Source organism: Lonchura striata, chromosome 3 (assembly GCF_046129695.1).
Source record: "Lonchura striata isolate bLonStr1 chromosome 3, bLonStr1.mat, whole genome shotgun sequence".
NCBI classification, from domain to species: domain Eukaryota; kingdom Metazoa; phylum Chordata; class Aves; order Passeriformes; family Estrildidae; genus Lonchura; species Lonchura striata.
Genome location: NC_134605.1, coordinates 2,166,588 through 2,194,527, shown reverse-complemented (window position 1 = coordinate 2,194,527; position 27,940 = coordinate 2,166,588). Strand labels below are relative to the sequence as shown.

General features: G+C 42.0%; 1 protein-coding gene across 4 annotated transcripts in view; it reads right to left on the bottom strand.

The window, feature by feature from the left end:
* MEIS1 (Meis homeobox 1) overlaps window positions 1-27,940 on the bottom strand; it is a 107,342-nt gene that overhangs the window by 1,922 nt on the left and 77,480 nt on the right. Inside the window, exons 9-12 of one of the 4 annotated variants that reach the window (XM_077781844.1) lie at window positions 21,436-21,512; window positions 3,735-3,793; window positions 2,449-2,538; window positions 2,077-2,172 (exon numbers count right to left, since the gene is read on the bottom strand). In XM_077781844.1, the coding sequence (XP_077637970.1) occupies window positions 2,114-2,172; window positions 2,449-2,538; window positions 3,735-3,793; window positions 21,436-21,512 (285 nt within the window). In that variant the 3' untranslated portion in view covers window positions 2,077-2,113. Of the gene's footprint in view, window positions 1-2,076; window positions 2,173-2,448; window positions 2,539-3,525; window positions 3,794-21,435; window positions 21,513-27,940 lie in introns of those variants that run through there. The other 3 variants (XM_077781843.1, XM_077781841.1, XM_077781842.1) reach the window with 3 other exon arrangements.

Sequence of the window (27,940 nt, the reverse complement as noted above, 5' to 3'; positions counted from 1 at the left end):
TCCAGCCACCTGCCTTCGCCTCCCCACGTGTAAAAGCACGCTGGGAATCCAAGGCAGAGAATCTGCAGCAGGAGGAGCGATGGGTTAAATAGGTGTCAAGGTTTATCAACAGCTATTTATTTAGCTCTTGAGCCTGATCTCTTGGAATCTGTCCCAAATATTTGTGCCATTCAAAGAGATGCAATCCAGCGAGGACATACATCACTGAACAAAGGCCTCATACGAAGCCGAAATTGATAGGATTACTAAGTATGATTGTAAAATCAAACTCGTATTTTTAGACACATTAAAAATATATACATAATCAATAACAGTTATCAATTATTTCTTTACCCCCCCCACTCTGATCACCTCTGGCCGCCAAAAAAAATCAGACGCCCAACTCAGTCAAACCTTTCAGTGGGTTTGGGAGAACAATAAGGAAAAAATTGGACCTAAAACAATAAACCCTCCTGCTTTCTGTGGGCCTCTGCCTTCTGCTTGGATTGCTGTAGCTGATGGGAACTGACAGGTGTATTGTTTCGGAGAGCTATAAGCTCCATAATCATCAAGGGTGAAAGGCATACGCTATTGCTAAGTAGGTTCAATTGGCTTTGGTTCTAAGTAAGAGCGCGCTGTGAATGCGCCGAACACCTTGGAATCAGGTCTCAAGGCTCCAGCAATGAATAGCTGCTTAATCTAGCCTAAAGGAACAGTTTTGAACTAATGAAAATTGCTTATAAAATATACTGTACTCACAGCTCTTTAATCAAAAAAGATGATAATATTTTTTGTAATAACCTATTAATTTAATTGGTCACGAAGCATAAAATACATCATTTAAATTTAATTGACCCAGAAACTAAGAAACAATATTTAAATTAACTAAGCTAGAAATTTTCATGATGAGGTAATAAGGCTATTGCATTCCCAAGCTCAGAGGAATGTTTTCACAGCTAATTGTTAAAACTTAGTTTTGACTTGGGCTCAGGGAAGACTACTACGAAATACACTCGCCCTGGGTAACTTCAAACCCTATGTTAATATAGGCTGGGGGCAGAACAAAGATGCTGAAATAACTCTTTTAACTCCAGAAAGAGAGCAGGAGAAACAGAATCAGGCACTATTTAAACACGGTACCAAGTGTCTTGGTGTTTCAAACCACTTTACTATTAAAAGAAAAACGAAACAAAACCCAAAAATTTGTATAATGTATTTTTCCCTAGAAAAAGACAAGAGGGAAAAAAAAAACTGGGACAGTTTTTCTAGGCTTCCTTTGCGAGGTCTGCCACTGAAGATTGCATTAATGATCTCTATTTTTGTATACTGAATAAGTCAAATCCATTTGTCACACTGCAAGTGATGGCATACTTAATTTGGATATAGTCAATTAGCCTGGGCTAAGCTCCATAGCCTGCTGCGCACACCTCTATTTTGTATTCTCTCTTTTTCCTTTGCCACACGTAATCCCATTATGACGGACAGACAAAGAGAAATAAACTTGAAAAAAAAAAAAAAAGAAAGAAAAAAATCAAAGTTTCATCCATCGCTCTCCAAAATGCAACTAAGTGAAGCTGCTGGGTTTTGCTTGGTGTTTTTTTTTTTTTTTCCCTACCCCATGAGAAGTCTCTGTTTGGCTTTTTTGGTGTCTTGCAGGTTAGCGGGAGAAATGTAACTCATGCATCAACTGCGGTTAGACAGATTTATGACACTTTGGGGACATGCTCTTTCCTCTCCCTGTGCTGCTGCAGACCGCTTACATTTTGCAAATCAGTCTGTTGCCAAGACGACGGGCTCCCCCACCTCCCTGGCTGCTCCTTGTTTTGTCATGTGCTCGGGGATGGATAATAGCATCAATGTATGGCGGCGTGGATGTACGGCAGCGTCAGCGTACGGCGCGCGCGCGCGGGGGGTTCGGGAGCTCGGAAAGCTTGAGCTGAACCAGAGGGAGAGAAAACCCAAAGGAGCCCAGGCGCAGGATGGATGGATGGAAAGGAAGGAACAAGCATGAGGCTATGGGCAGGGAGAACATAGGGAAATGCAAGAAGACAAATATCCCTCGGACAAAGTGAGAACAAAGACCTCGTTTGTACTTACTTCCCCCTGGCTTTGCCATTGGTTACCTAGGTGAAGGTTACATGTAGTGCCACTGCCCCTCCATGCCCATATTCATGCCCATTCCACTCATAGGTCCTAGAGGGAGATAAAAATCCAAGAAGATGCCAGAAAATGAGCAAAGTCAACAGATAGTGCCAAAAGCCCCTTTCCAAAACACAGCACGGCAGAGGGTCCAGGACCGCTCGAACAAGGAGACGCCCGGTTTCCCTCGGTGGTGTGGAAGGCAGGCAGAAGACAGGTGAGGCAAGCAGGCAGCGGGGAGGGCGGCAGAGGGCGAGGGCAGAGGTGTGTTTACCTGTGGTGGCGTGACCGAGGCCACCCGTGAGTGGGTGACACTGCCCAGGGGCTTACCTGGCGCTCGGATGCCCATGTGCTGCTGGCCGTCCATCACGAAACCTCCCATCGGCTGCCCATCGGGGTTATAGGGTGTCCCTTGACTTACTGGAAAGGTGCAGAACATTTCTTTTTAGCAACAGCTAACACGGTCATCTCTTCTCATGGCATGGGACACAGCCCCCCCACCCACGGGCTATCTAAAAAGAGGGGAAAACATCTACTGTGTGAATTTAGCTGTTGGACTGGCAAGCGTGCTTGGTTTTGGCCTAATTTTCTTCTGCAACTTTGGAAGTGAAGTTAACAAACTGAAATCTTGAGACACGAGGAGCCCCGGCTCCAGCTGCTGCCACTGCTGACGTCAATGCAAAACCTGTATAGGAGCCGGATTTTATGGCTGGAATAGTCACACTGAAATCTCAGTGTGTTAAATTACACCCTTGTGCCTTCAAAGGGCAGGACCTGAACACATCCACGCCAGATATTTACGTCTAATGACAAATAATCAAACGTACTTGAAGAGGAAGTGTGGCCCAAAGGCATCTTGGACAATTTGGAGAGTTTGGCAGGGAGACTTGGGAAAAAACCCAACTGGGAGTAATGGGCTATGATAATCCTTGATGGTAAATACCCACAGAGAGCTGCAAGCCAAGGCCCCAGATAGAACCAACGTGTGGAAACTAAGAGTCTTTTAAAAAAAATATAAATAAATACTCCCAAAGTAAACAGCAAATGCTCAGCAATCCCAAAAGAAGAGCCAAGGGACAAAAGGACCCTATACAAGTACCACTGCCTGAACTGGAGGTTTTCACTGTACGTTAAAAGCCAGCTTCAGAAGTAAGCTGGCTTGGGTTATTAAAGCACATAAAGCTCTACCTCATTGAATGTCTTTGAACTTTACTGAGTCCCACAAGTGATTCTGACCCCTTTGCCCTTTTGACAGGTAATAAAGTTTACAGCAATTCCACACCAAGCCATGCACCAGGGAGTGGTCACAGGAGCAGAAAGAGCTGGGAAGGAAAACTCCAAACAGTGACTAAAAAAATACAAGAATAATTTGGATCATGTACAGAAAGTCCGGTCACGGAACAGACCATTTCAATTTCCCTTTTTGAGTTTTCAATGTCTTTTTTTTTTCCCAAAATTATTAGAGTCATAATGAAAGAAAGCTGGTTGTATTTTAATTGTCAGTCACTCCCAGCATTCATGTCTCGTTTATTTACCAGGTACTGGACCTCCTGGTGAATGGCTAGAGGATGGTTTTCACCTGTGTGGTTTGAATACAGTTACTAGTGGGGACTTGCCTGCTCGATTGGACTGGTCTATCATGGGCTGAACTATTCTTCTTCTAGCATTAATAAACCTGCAAGAAAAAAGAGGAAAGCAAATGGTTAGGGAAGGGATGCCTTCCACCCATCCCCAAGCCCTCTCGCCCGACTGTGGCGCTCTCCATCAGGCTGCATGGGGATGCAAATCCTGCTAAACCTCTAACCCTGATGACCTTTGGGAGCACAACCTTGGGGTTTCCAAGCTGATTTATGTTTGCCTGCTTTTTACCACAGTCGGACACTTCCATTTCATCTTTTCATGGGGGAATTAGCCGAGTTTTTAGGAAACAATGCCAGCAACACTCTTCTCAATACAGAATGGGGCACCAAAAAAACAAAAACGTGTGAAGCCGGCGAGATGCTCGTGAGGGCATCTGCTACCTCCCCCCTCATTAGTGTCATTTCTGCCTTATGTCCTTTGACTTCTTTTTCCAATTTTTTTCTTTATCAAAAACTGTCCCTACCTCTTGCAAACCTAATTCACTTTTAATGCCCACTATTAAGATAATGAACTGTGATGGCAGAACCCCATCAAATGAGGGAACGTCTGGACTTTTATCACCACTAAGTCACACTGCTGGGGACTTCAGAGCCATGCATTCCTCCTAGCCATTTCTTGGTGGGCTTTTTCCCCCCTCCCTCTCTTTATGCAAAGTCTGAGGGGGTCAAGGCGAGGTCATAGCTTTACAGTAATTGAATTTATAATCCTGTTTTCTCCAGCTAGGCCTGACCATTTACAGCAAACATCTTGTTAAACTGTAATTACTGGACTACTGAAAATTCCCCCCCGAACAATGAAAAGAAGATCTTTGGAAATAACAAAAAAAAAAAAGGAGGTGCAGTCATTTTTAAAAATAGCTATCTGCAGCCCACTCTTTGTGTTTTTGTAGGTCTTCATCTCAGTCCTGCAATGCTTATTTGGAAATATTCAAAATAATTTGGAGCAAAACAGAAGAAGGAGATCGATCACAAGCACCCTGGTCTCCTCACGGTGCTGAAATCAGGAGGCTGGGAACCATGGCTGGGAACCTGTCTGAATAAAGACTGTTTGAAGAATCTCTCTTGAGGTTTCACTCAGCAGAAAGTTTACTTAAAATCCATTTGGAAAAAAAATCTACATTGAGATTTAGTCACGGCAAAGCTGCATAACCAGACTTTGAGCTCTTCGTGAGAGAGAAAAAGAATAATAAAAATATGTATGCCACGATATTTACTAGTAAAGGAAGAAGTGTGAGTGTGGGTTAAATCACAGCACACTCGTAAAATGGGATAGAAGGGTGCACAAAGGAATACCTGATGCTTGTTTTCATTGCCTTTGCTTGGGGTGGCTTAGCAGGAGCTCTCCTAGCACAGAGATAAAGGCACCAGGATCTTTCCACGGGAATCAGCACTGCCCACCCATTCGCCTTCACCAGAGGAGAGAAGAATAGCAAACCACTGCCCCATGCTGCTTCTTCTGCCCTCATCAAAGACCAGCACAGTGACTTCAGGCTCCTCCTATCTCCCATTCCCCACTGACACCCATTACCCAAGCTCCTGCAAAAATTAATCAAGATGTTGAGTCTTTATCAAACCTGTCTTGAGGAAACGGGCTCAAAGGCACCAAACCCGGCTGCCAGTCTGGAAACCCTACACCTGAGCTAGATCATGTTTTGTCAGCAACAGTGTTGGATCAATTTTCTCTACACATTTCCAATAAACACCCCCTCTCGACTCCAGCAAACAGTGTTGCAAATCAGTTTATCATTATCTTGTACAAACCATGAAAATTAGAATCATGTGAGCAGAAGGTTAGACTAATTCTCCTTTCTCATTATAAGCACAGGTGTAGCACAAACACCATGTGAAATAAGCAATTAAAAAAACCTGCTTTTTTTCCCCCATTAGCTGCCTTAGCTCCATGACCAATTAGAAAATTGTTTAATATCTGTAATCTGCATTTGCAGAAAGCAATTTTCACAGTAACTCTTCGAAGTAAAACAACACCACAAAATCCTAGTGCCTCAGCCATTTCTTTTTGTGAGTCTGGCAAGGATCCTGCTGTGTTCACTCCATCCTTCTCCTGCCCCACTGCTAGGACCTGGTAGAGAGGCAGGAGAAGAGAGGTGGCTGTGAGAGGGACTGGTCACCAAAATAACTTTTACCCTAAATAAATGCTGAGCAACATTAGGCCTGTACAACCTCAACTTCGACTTTTTCTTCCTTCTCCTCCAAACTAAAAGCACTTTTAAGATGAAGGGAGGGTGCCTCAAAACAATAGACTGTCCTATATATAGTAGTGTTCATATACTAATATTCTAGAATAAACTATATATCTAGAGTTTACCAATAATTACAAGATGTGCCTATGGTAAAACATAATGTCACCTGTTTGCCCCACGCTATGGTTTGGGATATCTGCTTTAAGAACATTTTACACACAGGTACTTAACAGTTATCTTCTTCCTACGCATTCGTGTAAGTATTTTCTATAAGTAGCAATTCTGCCAAACAGCTCAGTGTTTGGATGTCTTTGGGGGGAATTCAGACACAAGAACATTTTCCTTCTGGGCAAAGTAATAAAATGACATTCTTGCTCCTCCCACTAGAAGTCAAACGGAGGTCAGCTCCCCATCCTTGTATCTGTTTAAATAAACTGGTCCAGCTGTTTGTTTCCAGGATGCCCTTTAACCTTCTGTCCCATCCTCCCTGCCTTTGTAACACAACGCTTTACTTTGCATTATAGTAGACTCCAAACCACTGAGCATTTAAAAAAAAAAAAAAAAAAAGAAAAGAAAAAAAGAAGAAAGTATTCACTTTCAAGTTTCTTCCTGCATCCCAAACCTAGAATTTGTAAGAACCTATCAGATTAAAACAATTAATGTAGCTTGCCTTGAGAGAGCACAATACAGGCTGTGATGTTTATAAATCACATTTGAGAACTTCTTGCAAGCAAAACTGCGAATTAGCTGTTGCTGCAGAAATATACAGGCATGTGGTTAATTTCTTCATACTCTCAGTTTTTTTCTTTGAGAGAAGGGCTGGGATCTTTTGATCACTCTTTGAAATTTCCAAAGTGCCAGGCTGATTTGAACATCAGCAAAAATGATGGAACAGAAAAGCTAACAGGAATAATCTCCCCTTTTCCCAAACGTTCACATTCACCTATCTTAAGAGAAAGAAACTCTAAATCACTCTAATATTTAAAACTTCAGAGAAACCAGGACCTAAAAAACGCATTTGCATACTAACTACTACTGAAATGGAAGATTATCAAAATACAATTTAGCATAAAACTTAAGACAGATGTATAGCCTTACTCACGTGAGTAAAGAGCTAATCAAGCTCAAAGGCTTGCATGAAGTATTTTTCCCCACATCAGTGCTCTGTGTTGTGGTATCTTTGCTCTGATGAGGAAGGGGCTTTTTTTTGGTTTGAGTTTTTTGCCTCAAAAGAGTTGGATCAATAGTGGCACAACAACATAATGTCCCTCAGTGTACAAGTTGCACTCAGCAAAGTGATGCCTTGGGCTACCTTTATTTTTTTTATTCCTCCTTTTGTTTGTTTTTTTTTTTCTGGAGTTTTTTCCTTTTGTTTGTTTTGTTTTGTTTTGTTTTGTAAGGGGAAGGATATGGCATGGAGAAAAAAAACGGAACAGTTGGGCAAACGCACAAGTTTGAAATATTTCCTAAATTTTTCAAGTTAGCTTTTCCTTGTTCATGGAACAAGGCAAAGAACACATGTGCAATCCCATGCGTTCTTTTCCTTGTTCATGGAACAAGCAAAGAACACATGTGCAATCCCATGCGCTCTTTTCCTTGTTCATGGAACAAGCAAAGAACACATGTTCAATCCCATGCGTTCTTTTCCTTGTTCATGGAACGAGGCAAAGAACACATGTGCAATCCCATGCGCTCTTTTCCTTGTTCATGGAACGAGGCAAAGAACACATGTGCAATCCCATGCGCTCTTTTCCTTGTTCATGGAACAAGGCAAAGAACACATGTTCAATCCCATGCGTTCTTTTCCTTGTTCATGGAACAAGCAAAGAACACATGTGCAATCCCATGCATTCTTTGCAGACACATGGGATTGCACTTTCTGCCGTGTCCCAAAAAGCAAGAAAACCCCAGCGATTCCACCTGCATCACCCTAAAGGGGAGGAGGAAGCCTTCTTTTCTCCCATTTGCATTTTGCTAGGATGTTTTCTCTTAGGTTCCTGGCCCGGGCTCCGTGTGCAGGGGTCACGGGCAGACTCCCTGGTTGGTGCATGGCTGGTCCCACGGGTGAGCTCCAGCCCCAGCCCCGGGGATGCAGCAATCTGCCTCTGCACTCTGACCTTCAGCTTGGCCGCCCTGGCTGCCACGCACAAGTTTTGTTTCTTCTCAGCAAGAGGCTGCATGGCTGGTGATGACAAAAGACTTATTTTAGTTGGAAATTGGCTACAATAATAGCAGCCAGAGAGCAAGGATTTTCAGAGGGTCACCAAAGCCTCCGAAAGGCACAGCTCGCCGAGGCTCAGGTTACAGCCCGAGTGACATTTTCCGCACAGATCTGTTCTTTCTCCCTTCCCCTTGTATTTCACTTCTGTTGAGTGAATAAAACAAGACCTTCCTCTGCTGTCACGAATTTCCAAAGTCACCTTTGCTCAAGAATCGACAGAGCGATTGTGGGGACTTCCAATTTGCTGTCTTTGAATGAAATTTTCCAGGACCAGCTGTCTGAAAGGAGATGCTGAGACTTCACGGTCTATTGAATTTTTCTCTGCCCCCAGCCCTCCGAAATGAGGAGAGTTTCACACCATTACTGACTTCTGCTACTTGGAGTCACAGGCTGCCCCCTCTCAATATTGTCCCAAAGCACTGCATGCCAGAAGTCTGTGTTTCACTAGCAGAGCCAAGAAATTCCCGAAAATCTCTCTGCCGCATTTTCTCCTTGAGCTCCTTCTAGCAAACCAGGCATAAGAAGAATGAGAAAGCCCACGCTACCTACAAACCCCAGTGCTAAAATCTCTCATGCCCCTCTGAAGAAAAACAGTATCCCTCTGGACAACAAACAAATCATCATTTTTATAACAGATGCCAAAGTAAACGTAGCACTTCAAACTGGCAAAAAATTCACTTGTAAAACCAGTTGCACTCCTTTCTGCATAGTGAGATCCTTCATTTATACAGCAGCAAAACAACATTCTCTATTCAGCACTTAATTCCTCAATGCTTAACAGGTTTATCTCTAATAAAACCAATTTAAATGGAAAGTGTGCTATAAACCAAGATTATTACACTTCAGTAACTGCTTTATTCCTTATTTTAACATATTTTCATTTTTTTTCTCTGTGTTTGTTTTCCAGAGATTTTTAAAAGAGTCTGTTAGAGAAAAGATAGAAAAACCAATACCAAACCAGAAATTATTTCACCGAATACTTTCAAATGTTTTAAAAACAGCCTTCAAAGTAGCAAGCTGCCTCTGTAATTATGAACAGAAAAAATAACGGCAGACTTTCGAATGGTAATCACATCTCCCCATCCCTAAAATGAGAAATAAATGTTAAAAGAGTGCTTACTGCTGTTATTAGAAAGTTCTGATCCTGAAGTCAGTTAGTGAGCTTAATGACCCGTAACTACCAGTCATTAGCAATCCATGCTCTCTGTACTCCCTTTATTTGTAAAGAAAAAAAAAAAAAATCCAAGACACTCAAGAAACTTTGTTCAATTTAAAGTCAAACCTTATGAAATCATGTTTGGCAACTTTTCTTGGTTTCTCCTCCTCCTCCTCCTCACCAAAGACAGTTCAGGACTGCAATACATCATTTACAACACTAAATGGAGGTAGGGAGGGAAGAGAGTACAAGGGCTGCTCACCGCCCACTGCAGACACGTAATATTGGAATACACTCCAAAGGCAGAGAGCCCATCCATCAGGAGCATCAGAGAGGTCTCCTGCAAGCTCTCCTCTTCCTCCTCCTCTGCTGGCACAGCACCAGTGCCAGGGACTGTATATAGGGCTGTGGGGTGTCGCAAGACAATACTGGAGAGTGAATTAAATAAAATACTATGCAAAAACTAGTGATGAAAAACCACTAATTAGCTGACAAATTTGATGTAAAGCACTAATGAAAGCCATGTGTGGTTCTGCAATTTAGTTTTAAAAATAGCTTCTGACTTCAAGCATTACTATGTGACCCCACCAATGGATTCATGTTGTGCATTCAGAAAAGTTGCTCTCAAACAGGAGAGTGCTATCGAATCTCTCCCCAAGCCAAGTCTGCTAATGCAAGGAGCATATCGAGGGCAAAAATAGAAAGCAGAGAGATGAGATCAGGTATGTGCTCCTTGCAAGGGAGCTGGCTATGCCCTACATTTTGGCTGGCCCAGCACGCACCAGCTCTACCTTTGGCCACCTCCCCTTCTCCCCAGCCCTTAAGCTTGGGAGGTTGGCAGCTATTCCAGTGCCTCACCACCCTCACAGGGAACAATTTCTCCTTGATGTTCAAAGTAACCCCATCCTATTTTGATTTAAAGCCACCCCTCTTGTCCTATCAGAACCAGCCCCAGAGGACAAAATGCAGACATGGTGATGGCCTTGGGGTAGCAGTGAGCCTGGTGGTGGCCTGTCCTCTGGACACAGAAGGGATGGTTGGTGGCTTTACTCTCAAGCTCCTGGCCCTGCTTCTCCCTTGGCCCAAAAACTCCCTTAGCTCCATCTCTCTGCAAGACTCCTTGAGGAGTCTTTCTAGAAGAGAGCTGGGCAGCAAACAATTCTGGTTAGCAAAATTTTGCCTGTTCTCCCACAGGATGGAGCTAAGGCCTATTTCTATTTATTTGGCTAGTTCTGAGTGAAAATTATGGAAGGAACTTGGTGAGGAGAAGTAAAGAGCCTGGAGAAGGGCTTCCTGGAGATATGCCTTCCTGCTCTGCCAATCTCTCCTACACCACAGGTGAGCTGCTGTTGGCCTTACTGGTATGCTCTCCTTCTCCTCCTCCTCCCCTCCCATCCATATATTCCCCTCAAAAAAGTTTAGCCAACATGGCACATTTCCAGTGAAAATGCAGATCCAGTATCCAGGCGTCTCCCCAACGATGCCAGGGAGTCAGAGCAGCCTTACAGGTCTTGGCTGCAACGGGGAGAACTCTCAGCAACCTCATTCCCTGACACCACAACTCCCTCGGGGTGCAAAGCAGATGTAAACTCGCCCTCAGCAGCCAGATGATGTAAGGGGAAATCTTGACATGGCAAAGCGCCAGCGGAGCTGACCTCCCGTCTCTTCCCTGCTCCTAAATCCCAGCGCAGCTGTACTTTGCTGATCTCCATGTGCCACAATTAGCCTTTAAGGAATATGGCAAGGATTCACGTCGTAGAGCAGCACTCAGGCTGCTCCAACTGCTGCCTGGGACAGCACTGGCCCCCACAAAGCACTGTGGCTGGGTAGGCAACACGGTGGCAGACAAAACCTTGCTTCCCACAAAAACACTTGTAACAGAGGGTGAGCAGGCTCTCTGAGAGCTCTGAGAGCAGCCCAGGCTGAGATGCACATCTCCCAGCCCAGTGTTTTTGCACAGCTCCAAGAAAGGTCTGAACATCAACTTCTCATCTAATCCATCAGCATTAGACTCTGTAACGTGGGTCCTGATCTGGTGCATGCAGCACAACCCAGCAGTGTCTTCAGCAGACCACAGCAAACCAGCAAACCAAGCCCCATTTGATGGCAGGGATTAAGCTAGGAATGGGTGAGAGCTATATAGCAAAATACTATTTCTTTGAAAACATTCCTTCCTATTTCAGCAGTTTAATGTCCTCTATCTACTCGGCAGAACCTCTGTTTTAGTGGAATGTAGAGCTTGTGAGAAGTGCCTGCATGATCCCTGAGCTTTCTCATGCCATACAAGTGTTCTCAACACACGAGGTCCTCCTTGAGGTCTGAGATTTTTCCATACATGAGATTGTGAGCCTTGCCCAAACAGCTTTTCCCTGTCCCCTCCCTCCCCATCCCACATACAGCATGGGAGATGGAAGCTCTGCCTTGTCCTCCAGCCCAAGCAAAAGAAGAGAGGCTGCTCCCACATCTGGCTGCTGGTTCAAGCATGTTCCCACTCACTGAAGGGTGTGAGAAAGGACCTGTCTATGCTCCTGGATGAATCCCTTCATCCTCCTCATCCCCAAAAGGCAATGAAGGAGTATGGAGTAACTCCACACCCAGTCACCCCATACCAGCTCCTGCAGCCTGCAGGAAGAGAAGAAGCAAAGCCCAGGTGGCCAAACCCAAACTCTTGACAAGTGACTTTGAGAGAAAACACTTGACAAAGTGACAAAGTGTCTTTGGGAGAAAACACTCTCAGGGCCCCCAGAGGGAAAATATATGGGACCTTTGTTTTTCAGATGAAACAGGCTTTGACATAATTCTGGTCTATACCCCAAGACACTGGTCTGGGGTGTTGAGGGAAGCTTTATTCTTGTGGTTGTGTCTTCCCCACCACAATCAAGACAACAAATACAGGCACATTGATGTATTTTGTGTGATGTGGGCACCTGAAAAACTGGTTTGAATTCTTTTTTCCTTTTTTTCTCTCCCCAGAAACCACAAAAGATACAGCTCTGAGTCACGGCCAACCTGAAAAACAACCCCACACTTCTGAACAAACTCTCTGTGCCCCAAGACATCCCACTTCAAAACATTGTTTTCTAACCACTACTAATAACCTACTTTGTAATCTACTTTATCTAAACATAATTTCCCATTAAGTGAAGTGATTCATTTTGCTTCTAATCCTACTACTGACAGCATTATATTCAGGGCAGAAGAAAAGACACCCTCGGAAAACAACACCAACAAAACACACAGAGGGAAGTCGGAGGAATGTCGAAGATTAAAAGAATTTGTGAGACCAAGGGACAGACAAAGCCTAGGGATCAGCCCCCAGATGGTACAAACCACTTTTACAACCCAGGTGGGAAGTCAGACATCTCTGGAATAAATCTGAATTCAGAAAGCAGCTATTGGTATTGAGCTTTATCCCTAGCCAAAAAAGACACAAGGACTACAGTGACTGGGCAAGAGAAAAAAAATAACCCATGAAACTGTTACATGACCTAGATTTCATTGAACAACTGTGGAAGCAATATTTTTTCAGCATCTGCTGCCATCTCTTTTCTTTTTGAAAAGTCAAAGAAAAGGCAGCATCCTGGTTGGTGCTAAGGCTGTTGTAGCCAGCCATGCATCACTTACACCAAAATCCTTCCAGGGTAGGCAGGGCAAAACACACGCCCTCAAAAGCACATCCTCACCCTGCCCCTCTGGCTGTGTCTCATTTTTGAGAAGAGAAAATTGATTTAACCAAGGAAAAGGCAACATTTGCCCCATTTTTACTATTTCAGGCTGAGTTTTCAAGCAGGCAGTTTGTTTCATGCAGGTGCAGCCTGGAGCAAGAGTCTGATTTAAGTGCAAGAGGGTCTCTGAGGGCACCTCTCTCCACGTGCTGGGGTTTCAGCTCGTGATGGTTAATCACTCTACACCAATCTCAGCAACTGTTGACACAAAATAGGTGGAGATCAGGTCTGTGCAAGCACAAAATACCAGAAAGGCAAACTATATGTAAACACTCTTCAGATAGCTATGACAAAAATAGACCAAAGCCTGACTCGCAAAGCAAAGACAAGCCATTACTCTCCCCTTCTGTCTCTCTCTCTTTTTTTTTTTTTTTAATATATTGAAGGCATGTAATTTTTTAAATACATATCAAGGATATCCCTTGCACTAAAAAGAAACCAAGACCTGAGAAGTGTATTTACAAGGACATTGCAAAGCACTCCCCTTGCTTCCAATGCAGCATTCCACAACACAATACTGCCCTGAATGGGCATTTTTTAAAAGCCAAACTCTTGTTTGGAGATGGTGCACACCTGAATCTCAGTGTTTTTTTAAATAAGAGGAAGCAAGCAAAGCATTCTGACCCCTACCCTGATCCTGCAGAGCAAAGCTAGAGCAGGAGAGGAGAAAAGAGCAAGTGGAAAATGTTTGCATGGGGCTATTTCATCTTATTCCCCTGGCACCTGACATCACATTTGTCACAGAACATTAATGCACCAACTAAAAAAAAGTTTGTTGAGTACAAGACCACCCCAGAAGAGGGAAAAGAGTTTTTATCTTGGCTGCATATTAACATTTTGCTAGTCAGGACTATTGGCAGGTAAACTCTGATTGCACTGTCTGATGCTCTGCAGTGGCAATCAGTGTTATTTCCTCTCAAAAAAGTATCCATGTGACTAAAATAATACCAAGTTTTGAGGTTTGTTTTGCTCAGTGCCTGGGGTGTCACTAATTAGTCTGTCTGTTAGCTTGGGCCAAATGATTTCACATTTGCTTTTGAAATAAATGGTGTTTCCTTTGCTTGTTTTTCCCAGTCTGAATCCAGGGGCTGTGAGAGCAATGGTTAGAAACATGTTTCCTTGGTGCTCCTGAATGTGATGACTCTTGTTTTGGGGCAGTTTGAGGGGTGTGGAGGCTGACAAGTCTGGGCTGAACAAGAAACCCAGGGTCTATTAGGTCTCCATCTTCTCCTCCACCTGAAGTCCTGAAGGCCAAGGGGAGCATTTCCACAAGAATACTCTTTATTCACCTCCTCTGAGCCCCTGACCCCTTTGGAAAACACCCATGGCAAAGCTGTACCACTACTACTTAATCAACTCACCAAACCCAAACCCCACATGTTTGAACCACTGTGCTGTACTTTAAAATGGCTTTACTGAACTAAAAAAAGGAAATTCCAGCCTAAAATCCGGTGATCTGACAGTACCTGATGGCTTTACATTCACAGCTCTTCCCCCTGTAAGCTATTTGCTCAGCTTTTCTAATAATACCTTGACTGCCTGGCAGCTCTCCAGGGCTGTCTAAGGCAATATGCAAGCTAAACATTATTTTTTCATCTGATTTCAATATTTTCTTATGAGTAACTATACAGGATTTTACCTAGTGAGTATTCCTGATTGCTGTAATTTAAGAACAGAGAAATAGACTACAGATGTAATATTATTATTACAATTGGCATTCAAGGTGAAAGGCATAACAATTAGCTAAGACTTAGTGAAAACATAAATGCAAAAATCTGCTTGAAAAATCCGGCACATGGTACGTTTAGAGCAGCTAATTTACCTCACACACGTTCTGAACATTCAAATGATGTAACAATTCACCCAGCAAGATACTTTTAAAAATAGTTTTCTTGGTGTTTTGAGGGGGTTTTCTCGGAGGGGGATGCTTTTCATACTGTAAACACTTACTCTCTTATTCTCTGGAATATAAAACAGTATTTATTTGTCAAACCCAAAACATATATTCTTTCTTGTTCCTATTTTTTCCTACTTTTGCATGCATTCCCATTAACAAAACAGTGTTTAAATGACAACTGTATACATAACATAGAGGACAAAAGTAAATTTTCTCCAAAATCTGATGGTTAAGTTCGTGTTGCTGAAGTTGAGAGGGTAATTTGTGAATGTTTTAACATTTACAAGTAAATAAGTACTTGTATTCACTATATCTGATTACTGAGAAAAGTATTTGTTATGTTCTTACACAGATTGAAATTGCATCTTGACCTTTTCTCATTTAATCTGTTTACTGCAACAAAAGCAGTAATAGATACATCTGAAAATAAGCAGATATTTTATTCTCCAAGGACTAAAAACCCCTGCGTGCCATGTGCTGGGCAAACCAAGTATCTTCCCTATTTATTGTAGGCTACAATTTGGTGGGCAACAGGGGTGAAAATCTAACCCTGCATATAGGACCAGCACCTGCTTTTGCTATGCTCCCTCCCTGCTGGCCTCCTTCCCCACTTACACCCTAAAAATAGTGCTTAAGTGGGACTAAAGTGGTGCACTGGTCATGTGCTGGCCTTTTGCTCAGGGTGAATATCACCCTGGGTGAAGGAATTGAGCAAAGATGATGTCTACACTAAATGCCCAGCCCTGGGAAGGAGCTGTTCTGTCCCCTCCAGGGATCTGGAATGGGGCTAAACACATGGGAAACACCAGACAACAGCACCAGGTGGATTTGGGGTGTTTGGGTGTGCTTCAGATGCACCAAAACCTTGCCATGCTGTACCACAGAGGGAGAAGAGGGGCTTGGGACTGTTTCCCAAAAGGTGGAGGGTTGTGCAGACTTCGTGGAGGGGCAGGCAGGGGCTTTCTGCATCTGCCCCATCTGCATCCGCTCCCATCTGCACCTCCCCATCTGCATCTCCCAGTCTGCATCCCCCCATCTGCTCCATCCTTAACCCCACCATCTGCAGGCCAAGAGGAGCAGATGGAAAGCTCCCCCTTCCCAGTGGTGCTCCCCATTCATGGCTGGCTTCTGGGCAGCTCTCCCCTGTGAGAAGTGCAGGATCCTCCTGTCCCCACCATGCCACCCTGCCTGCCCATGCCACGGCAAAGAGCTTCCTCCCCTGCACCCCGAAACTCCTGCAGCAAAGCTCTACCCCACTAGCCTCACCCAGGAGCAAAGAAATGGAGGCAGAAGGAAATTTCCTGCTGGAGGAGGCTCGTGAGGGGACTAAAAGAGTAATAGATTATTTCTGTGTGTCTATGCTCTGAGCTGGCTGGGCTACATACAGTAAGGTGGTCAGCTCTTCCCATCCCAAGTCCATCTCTGATTTTCCACACTCATCTCTGGGCTGGTCTTGGAGTCTCTTTGAAATGTCTTTCTTACAAGGTTTCAGTAAAATCCACTTCATCTGACTCCAAGAATAAGATTAGGGACATTTTTTGATAACATTGATAATTTTTTTCTGAAATGTTTGGTTGGGGTTTGTTCTGAGGTTTTTTGCAAGCCTAGGAAATTATATACAAAAATGACATTTAAAGGAGGCAAGAATACAAAACCAAGAACTCAAGGGTTGGGATACTACATTGCTAGGTTTGTTTGCACACTAGGCTTTAATGTACTTCATTACAGTTCAGTTACCAGCTCGTGCCACAATTTTTGATAGAGCTCAATGCCTCAATCATCCCAATGACAATTATGTCTGTTACAAGAAGAGGCCAGGGCATTACAAAATTAAAAAAAAAAAAAAAAGTATCTCTACAGGTAATAAACTTTGACAAAGTTGAATGACTCAGGCAGGAAGAAAAGCAAGCCAGTCCTGATTCATACAGCCAAAAGCTGCACTGGAGAAGAGTGTTCAGCTCTGCTGCCTCCTTGGACTGATTGAGGGCTACTGAGTAAATCATTGAACACAAAACTCTCACCACAAGTTACTGATTCCTCACTTCTCCATACCCAACCATGGACACTGGCAATGTAAGGCACCAAGGCACTCAAAACTTGGAGTTTCCATGAAACGTGAAGTTTCAATGATTGTTGGAGCCTAAATGAGAACCAATTGCTGTAATTCCAAGTCACCTCACAGTCCCAGACCAACCCAAAACTTGTGACTGGGCTGGACCTGGAGCTCTATGAGCCTCACGTCTTCCCCTGTGAACCAGGACAACGTTTTCCTTTCTCTTTGCAGGGTAGCTGTAAAAAATACCATGCAGAGCCACAACCTTGTATGCATATATAGGCACGTGGAGGTCAGGGAAGGATTTGGGTATTACAGCAGTAAGTGAGTGCCACAGGAAAGCCCAGCAGTAATTATTAATTCCATCTTCAAGCAGGGTTTGAATACAGCTCAACAAACGAAGCACAGAAGAATGAGGGCAAGATAAAATATTGACTAGCTGCTCCAGCATTGTCTGGGCTGTGCCCTAGATAACACAAGAGTACTTGGAAAAAACAGAATGGAAATACCTAATAAAGGCTGGAGCATTAAGGATTTGAATTCTCAATTTTTTTTTTTTTTTGGATCATTTTAATGCAGTTGGATGCAATACTATTTAGAGAGACAATCACATAAAAACATGCACATATAGGGAGGTTATATAGGCACATTATTCTACAAATATACAAACATCTTATCTGTGTGCACCAAGACTTTTCTAAAACATAAACAAGCATCTGACACCTAATGCAGCCCTTGATTAGAATTGCTCTCTCTTCTTCATAGACTACCACCAGTAATTATTTACCATTAGCTCTTAATGGGAAGGGATTCAGCTGGGATGTAGTAAACAAGAAAACCATATAGATTGTTCAATATAGCCTGACTGCCTCTCAGCTGAGGTAAGAAGTGCTTGGATCACACCTGGATATTTCAATTCATTGTTTTTATCACCTGGGAACAGCACCTTATTAACCTGTACCTGTTCAGGTCTCCACCATGTCGATATAGGCATCATACAAGTGCCCCTTCTTGCTCATATTGATGTGCTTGGAACCCTAAACTGCTGTGGGGTTAAACAACTGATACAACAGAAACCTGAATGGTTCATTTAGCCTAATGACATTTGAGCTCTGCTATCTTCCTACCTTCCCCAGATTTATTTGTATTTTGCAGCAGGGTAAGGGTTCCCTCATCCCACAACAGAAGCATCTGACTGAGACAAAAAGATGGTCCTAGAAGGCAATGCTGGTGATTCACAAGTGAAGTTGTCATGTGGAGGGGAAAAAAAATGGAAAAATCCTATGTGTGGATTATTTCATCACTTAAAAAAAATTTAAAACAACCCAATGAAAAGGGTCATGGTGAAAAGGACATTGGTATTTTTAAAGACATGTACCCTTTCACAGATATATTCTCTGGTACATCTCACACCATCACCCCATTCCTGTGATTCCTCAGACATCAAGAGGGGTTATGTGCATCAGTCCAGGGAGCCCCAGCACCGGTCAGTCCATATGTGAAAATCAACATTTTTTTTCGTTATGGCAGAAAACTGAAGTATGCAACCAGCACATACTGAAAAGGCATTCAAAATATGACAAAAATTGTTTAAATGCTTTCAGTCTGCAGAAAACAAATGCTCTCTTCACTGACTGGTCTGTGGCAAACTTCTAATTCCAGCCAGAAAATCCAGCATTCCCAGTCTGGGCTAACGACCATGCTACCAGACATGAGTTTATGTTTTTCATGCACATTTCATGTATTCCCACATGCTGTGTTGCTGCCAATAATTTATGACTGATCTGCACCCAGCCTGCCCTTCAGCATTTTATTTAATCTCTGCAACAGTGATTTACAATGACTCATCATTAATACAAAAATGTACATGTGTGTTAACAAGTTTGGAAGAATCTAAGGAGGAAGGCAAATTTTTTTTTGTGTGAGTTCTGGCTGAATGACTTATGAGCTTGCTTAAGAGAGGCAAAACTAACCAGAAATTATATGTTAGCTCTTCCCTGCAGCAAAACATTTAGGTAGGAAGAGTTTCTTGTGCACATGGCTTTGGAAGAAAAGGGATCCAGGAAAATGTTTGAGAAGGTTGCTCCACAGCCCCCAGGATTTGGGAGAGGGTGAGTAACTCACTGGTCACCTCATGGCTGGGTATTCCCTGTGCATCCTGCTCACTCAGCACCAGCTTCACAGCCTCCTTGTTCCCTAGCATCCATTACAAAAAGCAGGGGCTGCATTGCCATATTTTGGCATCTCTGCCCACCACCTGTGATTTAAGAAAGCCCCACTGCCTCCAGAGCATTAAATCGTTGTGCCTCAGGGGAGAGAAGGGGAATCGTCCCAATAATTTATACAATTTATACAATTGTAACACCACAAATTATTTGTACAATAATTTATACTGAACTGGCTCACATAGACGAAGTCTGCCCTACATCCACAAGACTTCAGTATTTTGACCTCTTTCTTTTTTTTTTTCCTTTTCTTTGCAGATAAGGAATTTATAAGAACACACCTGACACAAACCCAAAGTAAAAACTCCTCATATTCGAGGAGACACGTGTACTGAAAAACACCCTGAAAAGAAAACTGAAAGAAAACCTTACTGAAGGTCACTCTGGAGAAATTCCACCAATTCTAGCTGAAGCCATCCTATGTTCATCATCTTGAAAAATTTCTTTAGACAGACCATCCTAAAGTGACACATTTGTCTGTGTTGAATCCTGCACTCCACCCCATAGATAAACAAGACCCTGATGAGCACCCACAGCTTCCCAGTGGGCCAAAGCACCCATTGCTAAACTGCAGGACAGCCATATAAATTAGGGCAACACCTGGATGAAGGCTGGAGAATGGAAAGTTGGAGTAAACACGAATTTTTTTCTGGCTGAGCCAAAATACTGTGGGTTACGCTGCCTTATAACACGTAAATTTTATGGTTTATGCCTTTTATTCTTCCATTTTAAATTAAGTATGTTGGAAGCATACTTCATATACACTAAGTATTTGGTATTTTCCTTTATTCAGCATCTTAAAGGGCTTCAAAAAATTGATCTCCCAGGGCTGCTGTGGGGTCACAGAAATTGATAACCCTTACAAGCTATGCTTATGTGAGCCCGCCTGCGTCTCCCAGATAGTGCACTTTGTAAATTAATCCTCCAAAGGCAAATATATTGTAAGTAGCTTGTTATCTCTAAAGTACTAAATTGAAGAATACATGGGATTATATTGACAGAAATTACATTTTCTGTAATGGGGTTTAATATATCTGAAATCTCTCCCATAGGCTCCTACGCTCTCTAAGAGAGGAGGGTTTGTTAATGTAGGTGCAATGGACATCAAGACCAAATTTATTCACTAAAATGGATTAGGCCATGTAATCAGAGCTTCAGTAATATTAATCTCTGACACTTATTGAACAGGAAAAAAAAAAAACAAAACACAACCAACTTTTGTCTGCAAACTGGCATTCCTCCCTCCCTTTTCCCCAGCAGGCTTGCTGTTTGCCTTGACCATTTTCTGGGTATTATTTCAAAGAGGATAAGGTTTCCCATCATAAACACTAATCTAAAAATATTAGGACAATTAATTAGATACACTTAGTTTTACAAGGTATTAGATTGCAGTACACTTCAAGTATGACACTCGTTCTGGGATAGTGGGAGGAACCCACATTTTGATGCAGTATCAAAGGGTAATAAATCAAACTTTTTTTAAAAGAGGTTTGCTGCTGTATGATACTTAAATAATGAGTAATTTTCACTGGTTGCCTTCACCATACCCTGAGCAGTTAGCAACCCAAAATCCACTGCAGAAACAGCATAGAACTCGACTTCCTTCAAATTAATCACTATTCTAACAGAGCAGGGGCTCCACCAACCCTTAGCTGGAGCAAATAAATTAAATTGTTCCAGCAATTCAGTACTTCAGCAGCAAAGAACCAGACTGTCCTCAAAGTTTATTCATAAACTGGATTTTGAAAACAAACTGATAAAGAGATTCAAGGGTGTCAGTCAAAAAGCAAAACCTCTCTAACCACACTATAAAAATCAGGACAGCAGCCCCAAATAACAATATGCTCAGCAGAAATGGGACCAATTGTCCCTGTTTTGTCCCCAACATCTGAACTCTTCCAAGACCAATGTCCTACAAATGGATGTGCCTTCCTACTGAAGAACAGATCTCCTCAGCCAGAAAGAGGACTGGTATCAGATGTGAATACACCAAGATCTGCCCAAATGATGGGAAAATAAAATACAGTAGCAAACCTCATACTTTCAACTCCTGAAACCTGAAACTCATCTGGTTATATCCCTTTTGTATCAATAAACTTTTGGGGAGGTGAACATCAAGGGCAAGGTGTGTCCCCAAAGGAATAGCCAGAGAGTGCCAGTGGCCATGTAGAAACACTAATTACTTAAAAAATTACTTACCAATTGTTCACTTGAAGTATAGTGAGCCCTGTGTCTTGTGCCAACTGCTTTTTCTGCTCTTCTGAAGGGTAAGGGTGCTATAAGACACCAAAATAAATACAAACATTTAAAACAATGTGCTTTTTTTGCCTACTTTTTATTTTAAATTAAAAAAAAAACCCAAACCAAAACAGAAGCAGGACATCTATTATTGAAAGGTGAAAATGCTGAGGTGTGTCACTCTTTTATAATTATTAATGGGCTACTACATCACTTAATTAATGGCAGTAAAAGACAAGCCAATTATAAAGATTAGTGAAGTGGAGAAATAACTGCTTAGGATACTGGCAGTACCTTGATACTTGAGAAGGATATTTGTTGCATTAGATGAAAAATTTTTGTACTTGTCTCAAATGACCAATTAGAGTCAAATAATCTATTTTTTTCTCTTTTCTCTGTTTTTAACAGAACAACAAAGAATGTGGTAAAGAACTTCTCTGTAAAACTAAAACACACTGATGTTTTCTGAGATAGTGAAGGCAAAACTTGCCAGTGCCCCAAAATAATTTGCAAATAAGATAAGCATCCTGAACATAAACAAATGCCTGTGTTTTGAACACAGGCCAATGCAAGGTCAACAATCAGCACATTTTTGCCTGACATTAGCATAGCTGTGCTGAGCTAATCCTAAGAGACAGAAAATAAATACTCCTTTAATTGAAGATAATGTTATAATTCAATCATAAGTTTCTTGTGAGAACTTGATTTGCTTTCTCAGAAAATTTGCTTCTGCATGAATACAGATTGCTTAATAAATCAACAGCGAAAACCACAACCAAGTCTGCAACGTAGAAATATCATTTCTGTCCTTCCCATCCTTGCAAAAATGTCACTGCCACAAGAGGAAATGGCCAAACATTGCAAATGTAACAGTTTCAAGGAAAAGTCCTGTTTTGAGGAACTGGTTCAGCTCCTAACCTGGATGCTCAAGACTCAGTTCATATCTAATTCAGACCTGGACTGCTGCAAGGTGCTTAACAGCATTTCAATAAAGATCATTTGATATAATTGCTTAGTCCTATCCCATCACTATTTAGCAGCTGATTATCACAAAGTACTCATCCATTGTCACATCATTCATCCATTTTTTTTCCCTTCCCAAAATTCCTTTATTCTCCATATGTATTCTTCGGTGTAATATCATATGAGACATAAACTGAAACCTTGCAAAGCTTAAGAATTTAAAACCTCATAAAACCCCACAATCTTACTGGTATTATAGCTATTTGGCAGATTTTATATGCTTTTGTAGACAGCATAGTCTGACTTCTTCTGGCTGTGTTACATGCAAGTATCACCTCACATTACCAAAAAGGGATTTTTGCTGCAACTCCAGCAACTTCTCTTAACTCAATACATCTATTTTAAAGCCCACCACCATGGCCACCAGCTCCATAAGAGATTTTTTATCTTTTTTTCACCCAAAAATGTTGAGGAATTTTCAATTATTTTAAAAGTACTCTTCTCTTGACAGGAAGTTCAGAGATGACCTACACACCTGTAAACCATCCTGTGTATTTTCTGTGTGCACATGAAACAGCTCCAGAATTGTAAAGTGAAAACAGAGGGAAGGGGATTTGTCTTCTTTTTATGGGCAAATAGCATTTCACACATGCAAAAATACAGCATGTATTTTACTGTCTGCCTTCTACACTCGTTCATCCACAACAGTCATACTTATGCCCATCTATCTGAGCACATTTTTCTTCCCTTCAAAGAAAAAACCCCAAACCCTACAAAGATCATTTGTAACATTTTCATCTTTACAGCTTACTTCTCATTTCATTACTTTGATATCAAGTGAGGACAGAATTATTCCTTTTTTTTTTTCTTATTTTGCTTTGCCACCTTACATGTGATCTAATTTTAAGTAATTGAACAAACTGTGTCTAATTTCATGCAGCAAGCAATAATTACTAGACAGCCTCTAGCTATTGGAATTGAGAAGTCTGTCTCCATTAAGCAATTTTCAATTGTTCTGGACATTTTTTTTTTAAATAGACAAGACTGGATAAAATTAGCCATCAAAATAATATTGTCACTGTAAAAATAATTGCTTTAAAAGTCACAAACTACAAAGTCTTCAAATTGTGGTATGTCTAAGGTCATCTGATTATTTTTTTTTTCATATCCTAGTACAGCATAAACTTTTAATTTCATGATAAATCTGTAATTGCCATAATCACATGACAGCCTGGGATTTTACACAGCTAATCCCTCTTAGCTAAAGGGTCACAATGCAGCAGGCTTTTTAACTGTGATTTGGTGTGGTTTAAAGTAATCTTAAACACTAAGCAACATTATTATATAAGCTTTCTGTGGATCATACGAACTGTTCCTTTGTAGGCTGACAATAAAAAAATAATAGAAATGACTTGACAAAGAATCAGCGTGCCACAGGCTAGGTTGCTATAAAAACATTCAAAGCCTTGTTGCATTCCCACCCACAGGGCTTGGGAGGCCTCTGCCACAGGCAAAGGCAGACATCACATTGCAACAGAGAGAAAGAGGGAAACCCTGAGAACTGCCATTTTATGAAGAAATAGGAAATTCAATCAAAACTGTTGCTGTTGGCCTTGACTCCAACTACACAAGAATGACCAGTGCCCTCTGAAAACTTTCTAATAGCTGTCTGAAGCAATATAGACAAATGCACATACATATGGATATATATATTGTGTGTGTATAGATTATATTATATTTGAATGATTATGTATAAAACCTATCTTAGTCAAATGGTTAAGCTTGAGGTAGTGAAGAGGAGAGAGCTGGATTTGGTCCTTATGGGTCCCTTCCAACTTGAGATACTCCATAATTTTACTAAATATATAAATATATAGGGAAGAATGACTAAAAACACTGCAGTGACTCCAGCTGACAAGTCCACCTATCAATCTGGATCACTTTGGGATATCAAGGCAAACTGTTCAATAAACAGTGACTTGAGACCTTTACTTTGTTGTGTACATTAGCTCCTACCATTATCTCTTAAAAGCTTAATTATTTGCAAACAATTGATCAAGATGGGAATTGAAGAAAAGAGACACCGGACCACCGGGAGAGCTGCAATGCATTAGGAGAGCAAACAGAATTACCTTTAGGTCTTATAATCAGAATTAACGATTGGGACCGTATGCAGGGCAGCATGAGAAGCTGTAACACTCCTGCTGGACTGTTTTCCATTTGATCTGCATTAACACCTCCAGTGAAAGCCATAAAACAGTGATTACAGAGGGGAAGGCTGACCCTCCTTCCCAGAACCAGCCCAGCTTGTGTATGCTGGAAGACTGCAGACAGCCTTTCTTACCAAGGCCAAAGGAAAAGGGGAAAAAAAAGTAGGAAGCTGGCAGGTTAAAAAAAAAAAAACAAAAAACCAAAAAAAACCAACAAATAAACCCAAAAAGGGCATTTAAAGAAATAAGGCTGACAACAGATAAGGGCTCTGAATTTGGCTCTGATATTTTCTGATCAAGCCTGCTGCTGCTACAGAGCAATAGAGCAGCATCCACTGAATGATATGAGACCTTGTGCTTTTCCCTCTCCATAAATCTAGCACTGAAATGTGGATTGTTTGGCACCATTAATGTGTTTTTGAGGCTCTGTGGTATTACTTTTAATAATGACTTAGTACAGAAAGTGATTGCTTAATAACACCATCAAAGTCTGCATGCAAATGAAAATTATCCCTGGGGGATTTGCCCAGGGTAATATGAACAGTTAAGGAACATTTGAAAAGGTAAAAATAACTATGCAAAATATGAGTCAGAGCAGTCATTTTAGCAGTAACAAAGAAATCAAAGTGACAGAGGGAAAAATTTAACTTTCCATCATATTTTCTCATCACTGTTTTATGAATGGTATTTAGCGATCAGTAGCCTTAGTAAAACCTCATTTTTTAATGCAGCTTGAGAGCATTTTTAGCAAAAGAAACAATGAGATTTTTTTTTTTTATTTTTACTACAACCTTTGACTACAGATGGTGAGTAAAGTCTCCATTAGGTAGAGATGGAAAGCATCCAAGGCTGTCTCTTAATGCTACACCTTGTCCAAATGCACTCCTTTCCTCAAATTTCCCACCCCGGGCGGCAAATGCTGGATGCCAGGACAGCGACAGACTTTATCTTATCTGTAACCCGGCATCAACAGCACTGCCTCCCCTCCTCCTCTGCGACAGCAGTGCATCCTAATGGTGCCAGAAAAATTGGAAAATAATCCTGCCCTCCTCACCCCTCGGATTGCTGAATCCTCACAGCACCGAACCAGCCCGCCTAGAGCAGCAGCAATCCGCAGGGAAAGGCTGCACGCCCTGCTAGGAGCAGCCTGTGGCAAGCATCCAGCACTGTCCTTCTCGTGGCAGTGCCCTGCCTGGGCTGCCCGTGCCAGGAGAAGCATTTTGGAAGCCTTTTCATCCCCTTCCTCCAGCCCTCTGCCTCCTCCGGAGCTCAGGTGAGGTGACCTTGAGCTAAACTCTGGGAGGTGATGAAGAGAAATTGCCCTCTTAAAATTTGCGCCCCAGGAGTGTTTATGAAGTGCTCTCAAATATCAAAATAAAAAAAAAAATAAAAAAACCAATCCCAACGCTGTGATTTTCTCGTTTCTGAAGGGAAACCCAGCCTAACTCGGTATCCAGAATGAAGCCCAAGGATCAGCCCTCCAGTGACAAACAGTACATTGACTTTGTGCTGAACTCTAAATTCTTGCTTTACTCAAACTTGTGCAGGGTTAGCTAAGGTGGCAGCACAGCCATCTGGGCCTCTCCCCTTCCCCAACCTCCTTCTGTTTTGCATTTGAACTGTTTACATTAATGATCAAGTTGATCTATGAGAAATTACTATTTTTTTTTAATATCCATAATGCTTTCCTATTGTCTCTCAGCTTTATGAATTAGTTTTACTGTTGCAGTGAATGCTTTTTTTGTCTCCTGACTGCACATTATCAAAGGAACACTTTGTGCCTTCCATTTGCATTACAAAAGCTGTGCATGGTGTAGTCTAAGAACAGAGCTTGAATTTATAGCAGTCGAGTCCTGGATCCTCACACATTCTGGCCTCCTAAAGAATAACGGGGGTCTCTGCACTCAAAAAGTAGCCAAAAAATGGTTGGATCACTATCCATAAAGTCATAAGATTGCAACCTCCTTTCTTCACCGGCCACCAGCACGTTGAGAGGGAGAGATAAAGAGAACGCGTGGAGCCCCCTTGCCTATTTTCCAGGCAGCCTGAATAGGTTTATAGACCATCCCTGTGACCTGCTTTATATTCAGGCAAGGCTGTAAAAAGTTGCCAAGTTGAGGTGACCTGGTAGGGAGGGGGAAGAAGAAAAAAAAAAAAATTCAACTCGGAAGCTGCAAACTCGATCCTGTTTATCCCGTGGGATTGGCTTGCACATTGGAGGAAATACTAAAACACTGAGAAGGAAGTTGTTTTATTAGAAATGCATCTCTGAGGCTGGGAGGAAAAAAAGCCTGTGCAAAGTTTGCACAGTCTTTTCCTTGGCTGAGAGGAGTGAGTCAGCCTGATAATGCTATTGAAGTGTGAGCTGGCTTCGGCATTTCAAGCTCCTCGTTGCTTTTTCAGCACAAACATAGTCCATATGACATGGTCATGCTGCAGACAAAGCCAGCTTTTTCCTCTTTCAAAAGAAAATATTTCCTCAAACTTATTGTAATAGTTTAATATCCCCGTGGTAAGGCCTTTTCTCGTAACATTACTGTAAATAAACCCTGGTGCTGCCAGAGTTACTGAACTGCAAACTATGAACACAAAATCAACAGATGAGCTTGGTCTTCTGAAGTCAAAAATGCATCAAAATATGCAGTGTGACTAGATGCTGCACTGCTTGGACTCATCTGTATCCCTGTGGCAAGGCCAATAAGCTGCTGCTTTGGGTTTTTGCATCAGCCCATCCCTATGAGATGGGCTCTGAGGCACTGCCTATCGCTGCAGTTTGCAGGCTGCTTTGGCAACCTTGCCAAAAAATAAAAGGTGAGGAAAGGAGGCAGAATCTGACTCTCCTAAGGCAAGTGCAGGGTGTAAAAGACAGAGCCAATGCCCCAGAAATTTCAAAATCTGAATGTGTGTTCACAGCTAACCTGATTAAAAAGGGGTTGGGGTGGCTTTGCAGGCAGGGGAGGGGAGGAGACATTTCCTTTGTGGGGTTTTGCAAGGAGGGAAAAGAGGCACTGGCAACAGCGACCCTTTTTAATGAAGAAGTTATGCTGGGGAAAAATAAAAAGCTTCTCCTTTTTTTCCCGTTTGCCCTTTTGTAAATAATTTTCTTGCAAGAGTTGTCTGTGAACAAGTTTTGGCACTCACTAACATAAATATCCTTTCCAAGGCTGATGGAGAGACATGGTATGGCTTGGGATGCGCTGCCAATACTTCTCTGGTGGCCCCATCAAATTACTCATAATGTGAGCACTCATTAAGGAAAAAAAGTTCAGATCATCCCTTGCACAGGATATTAC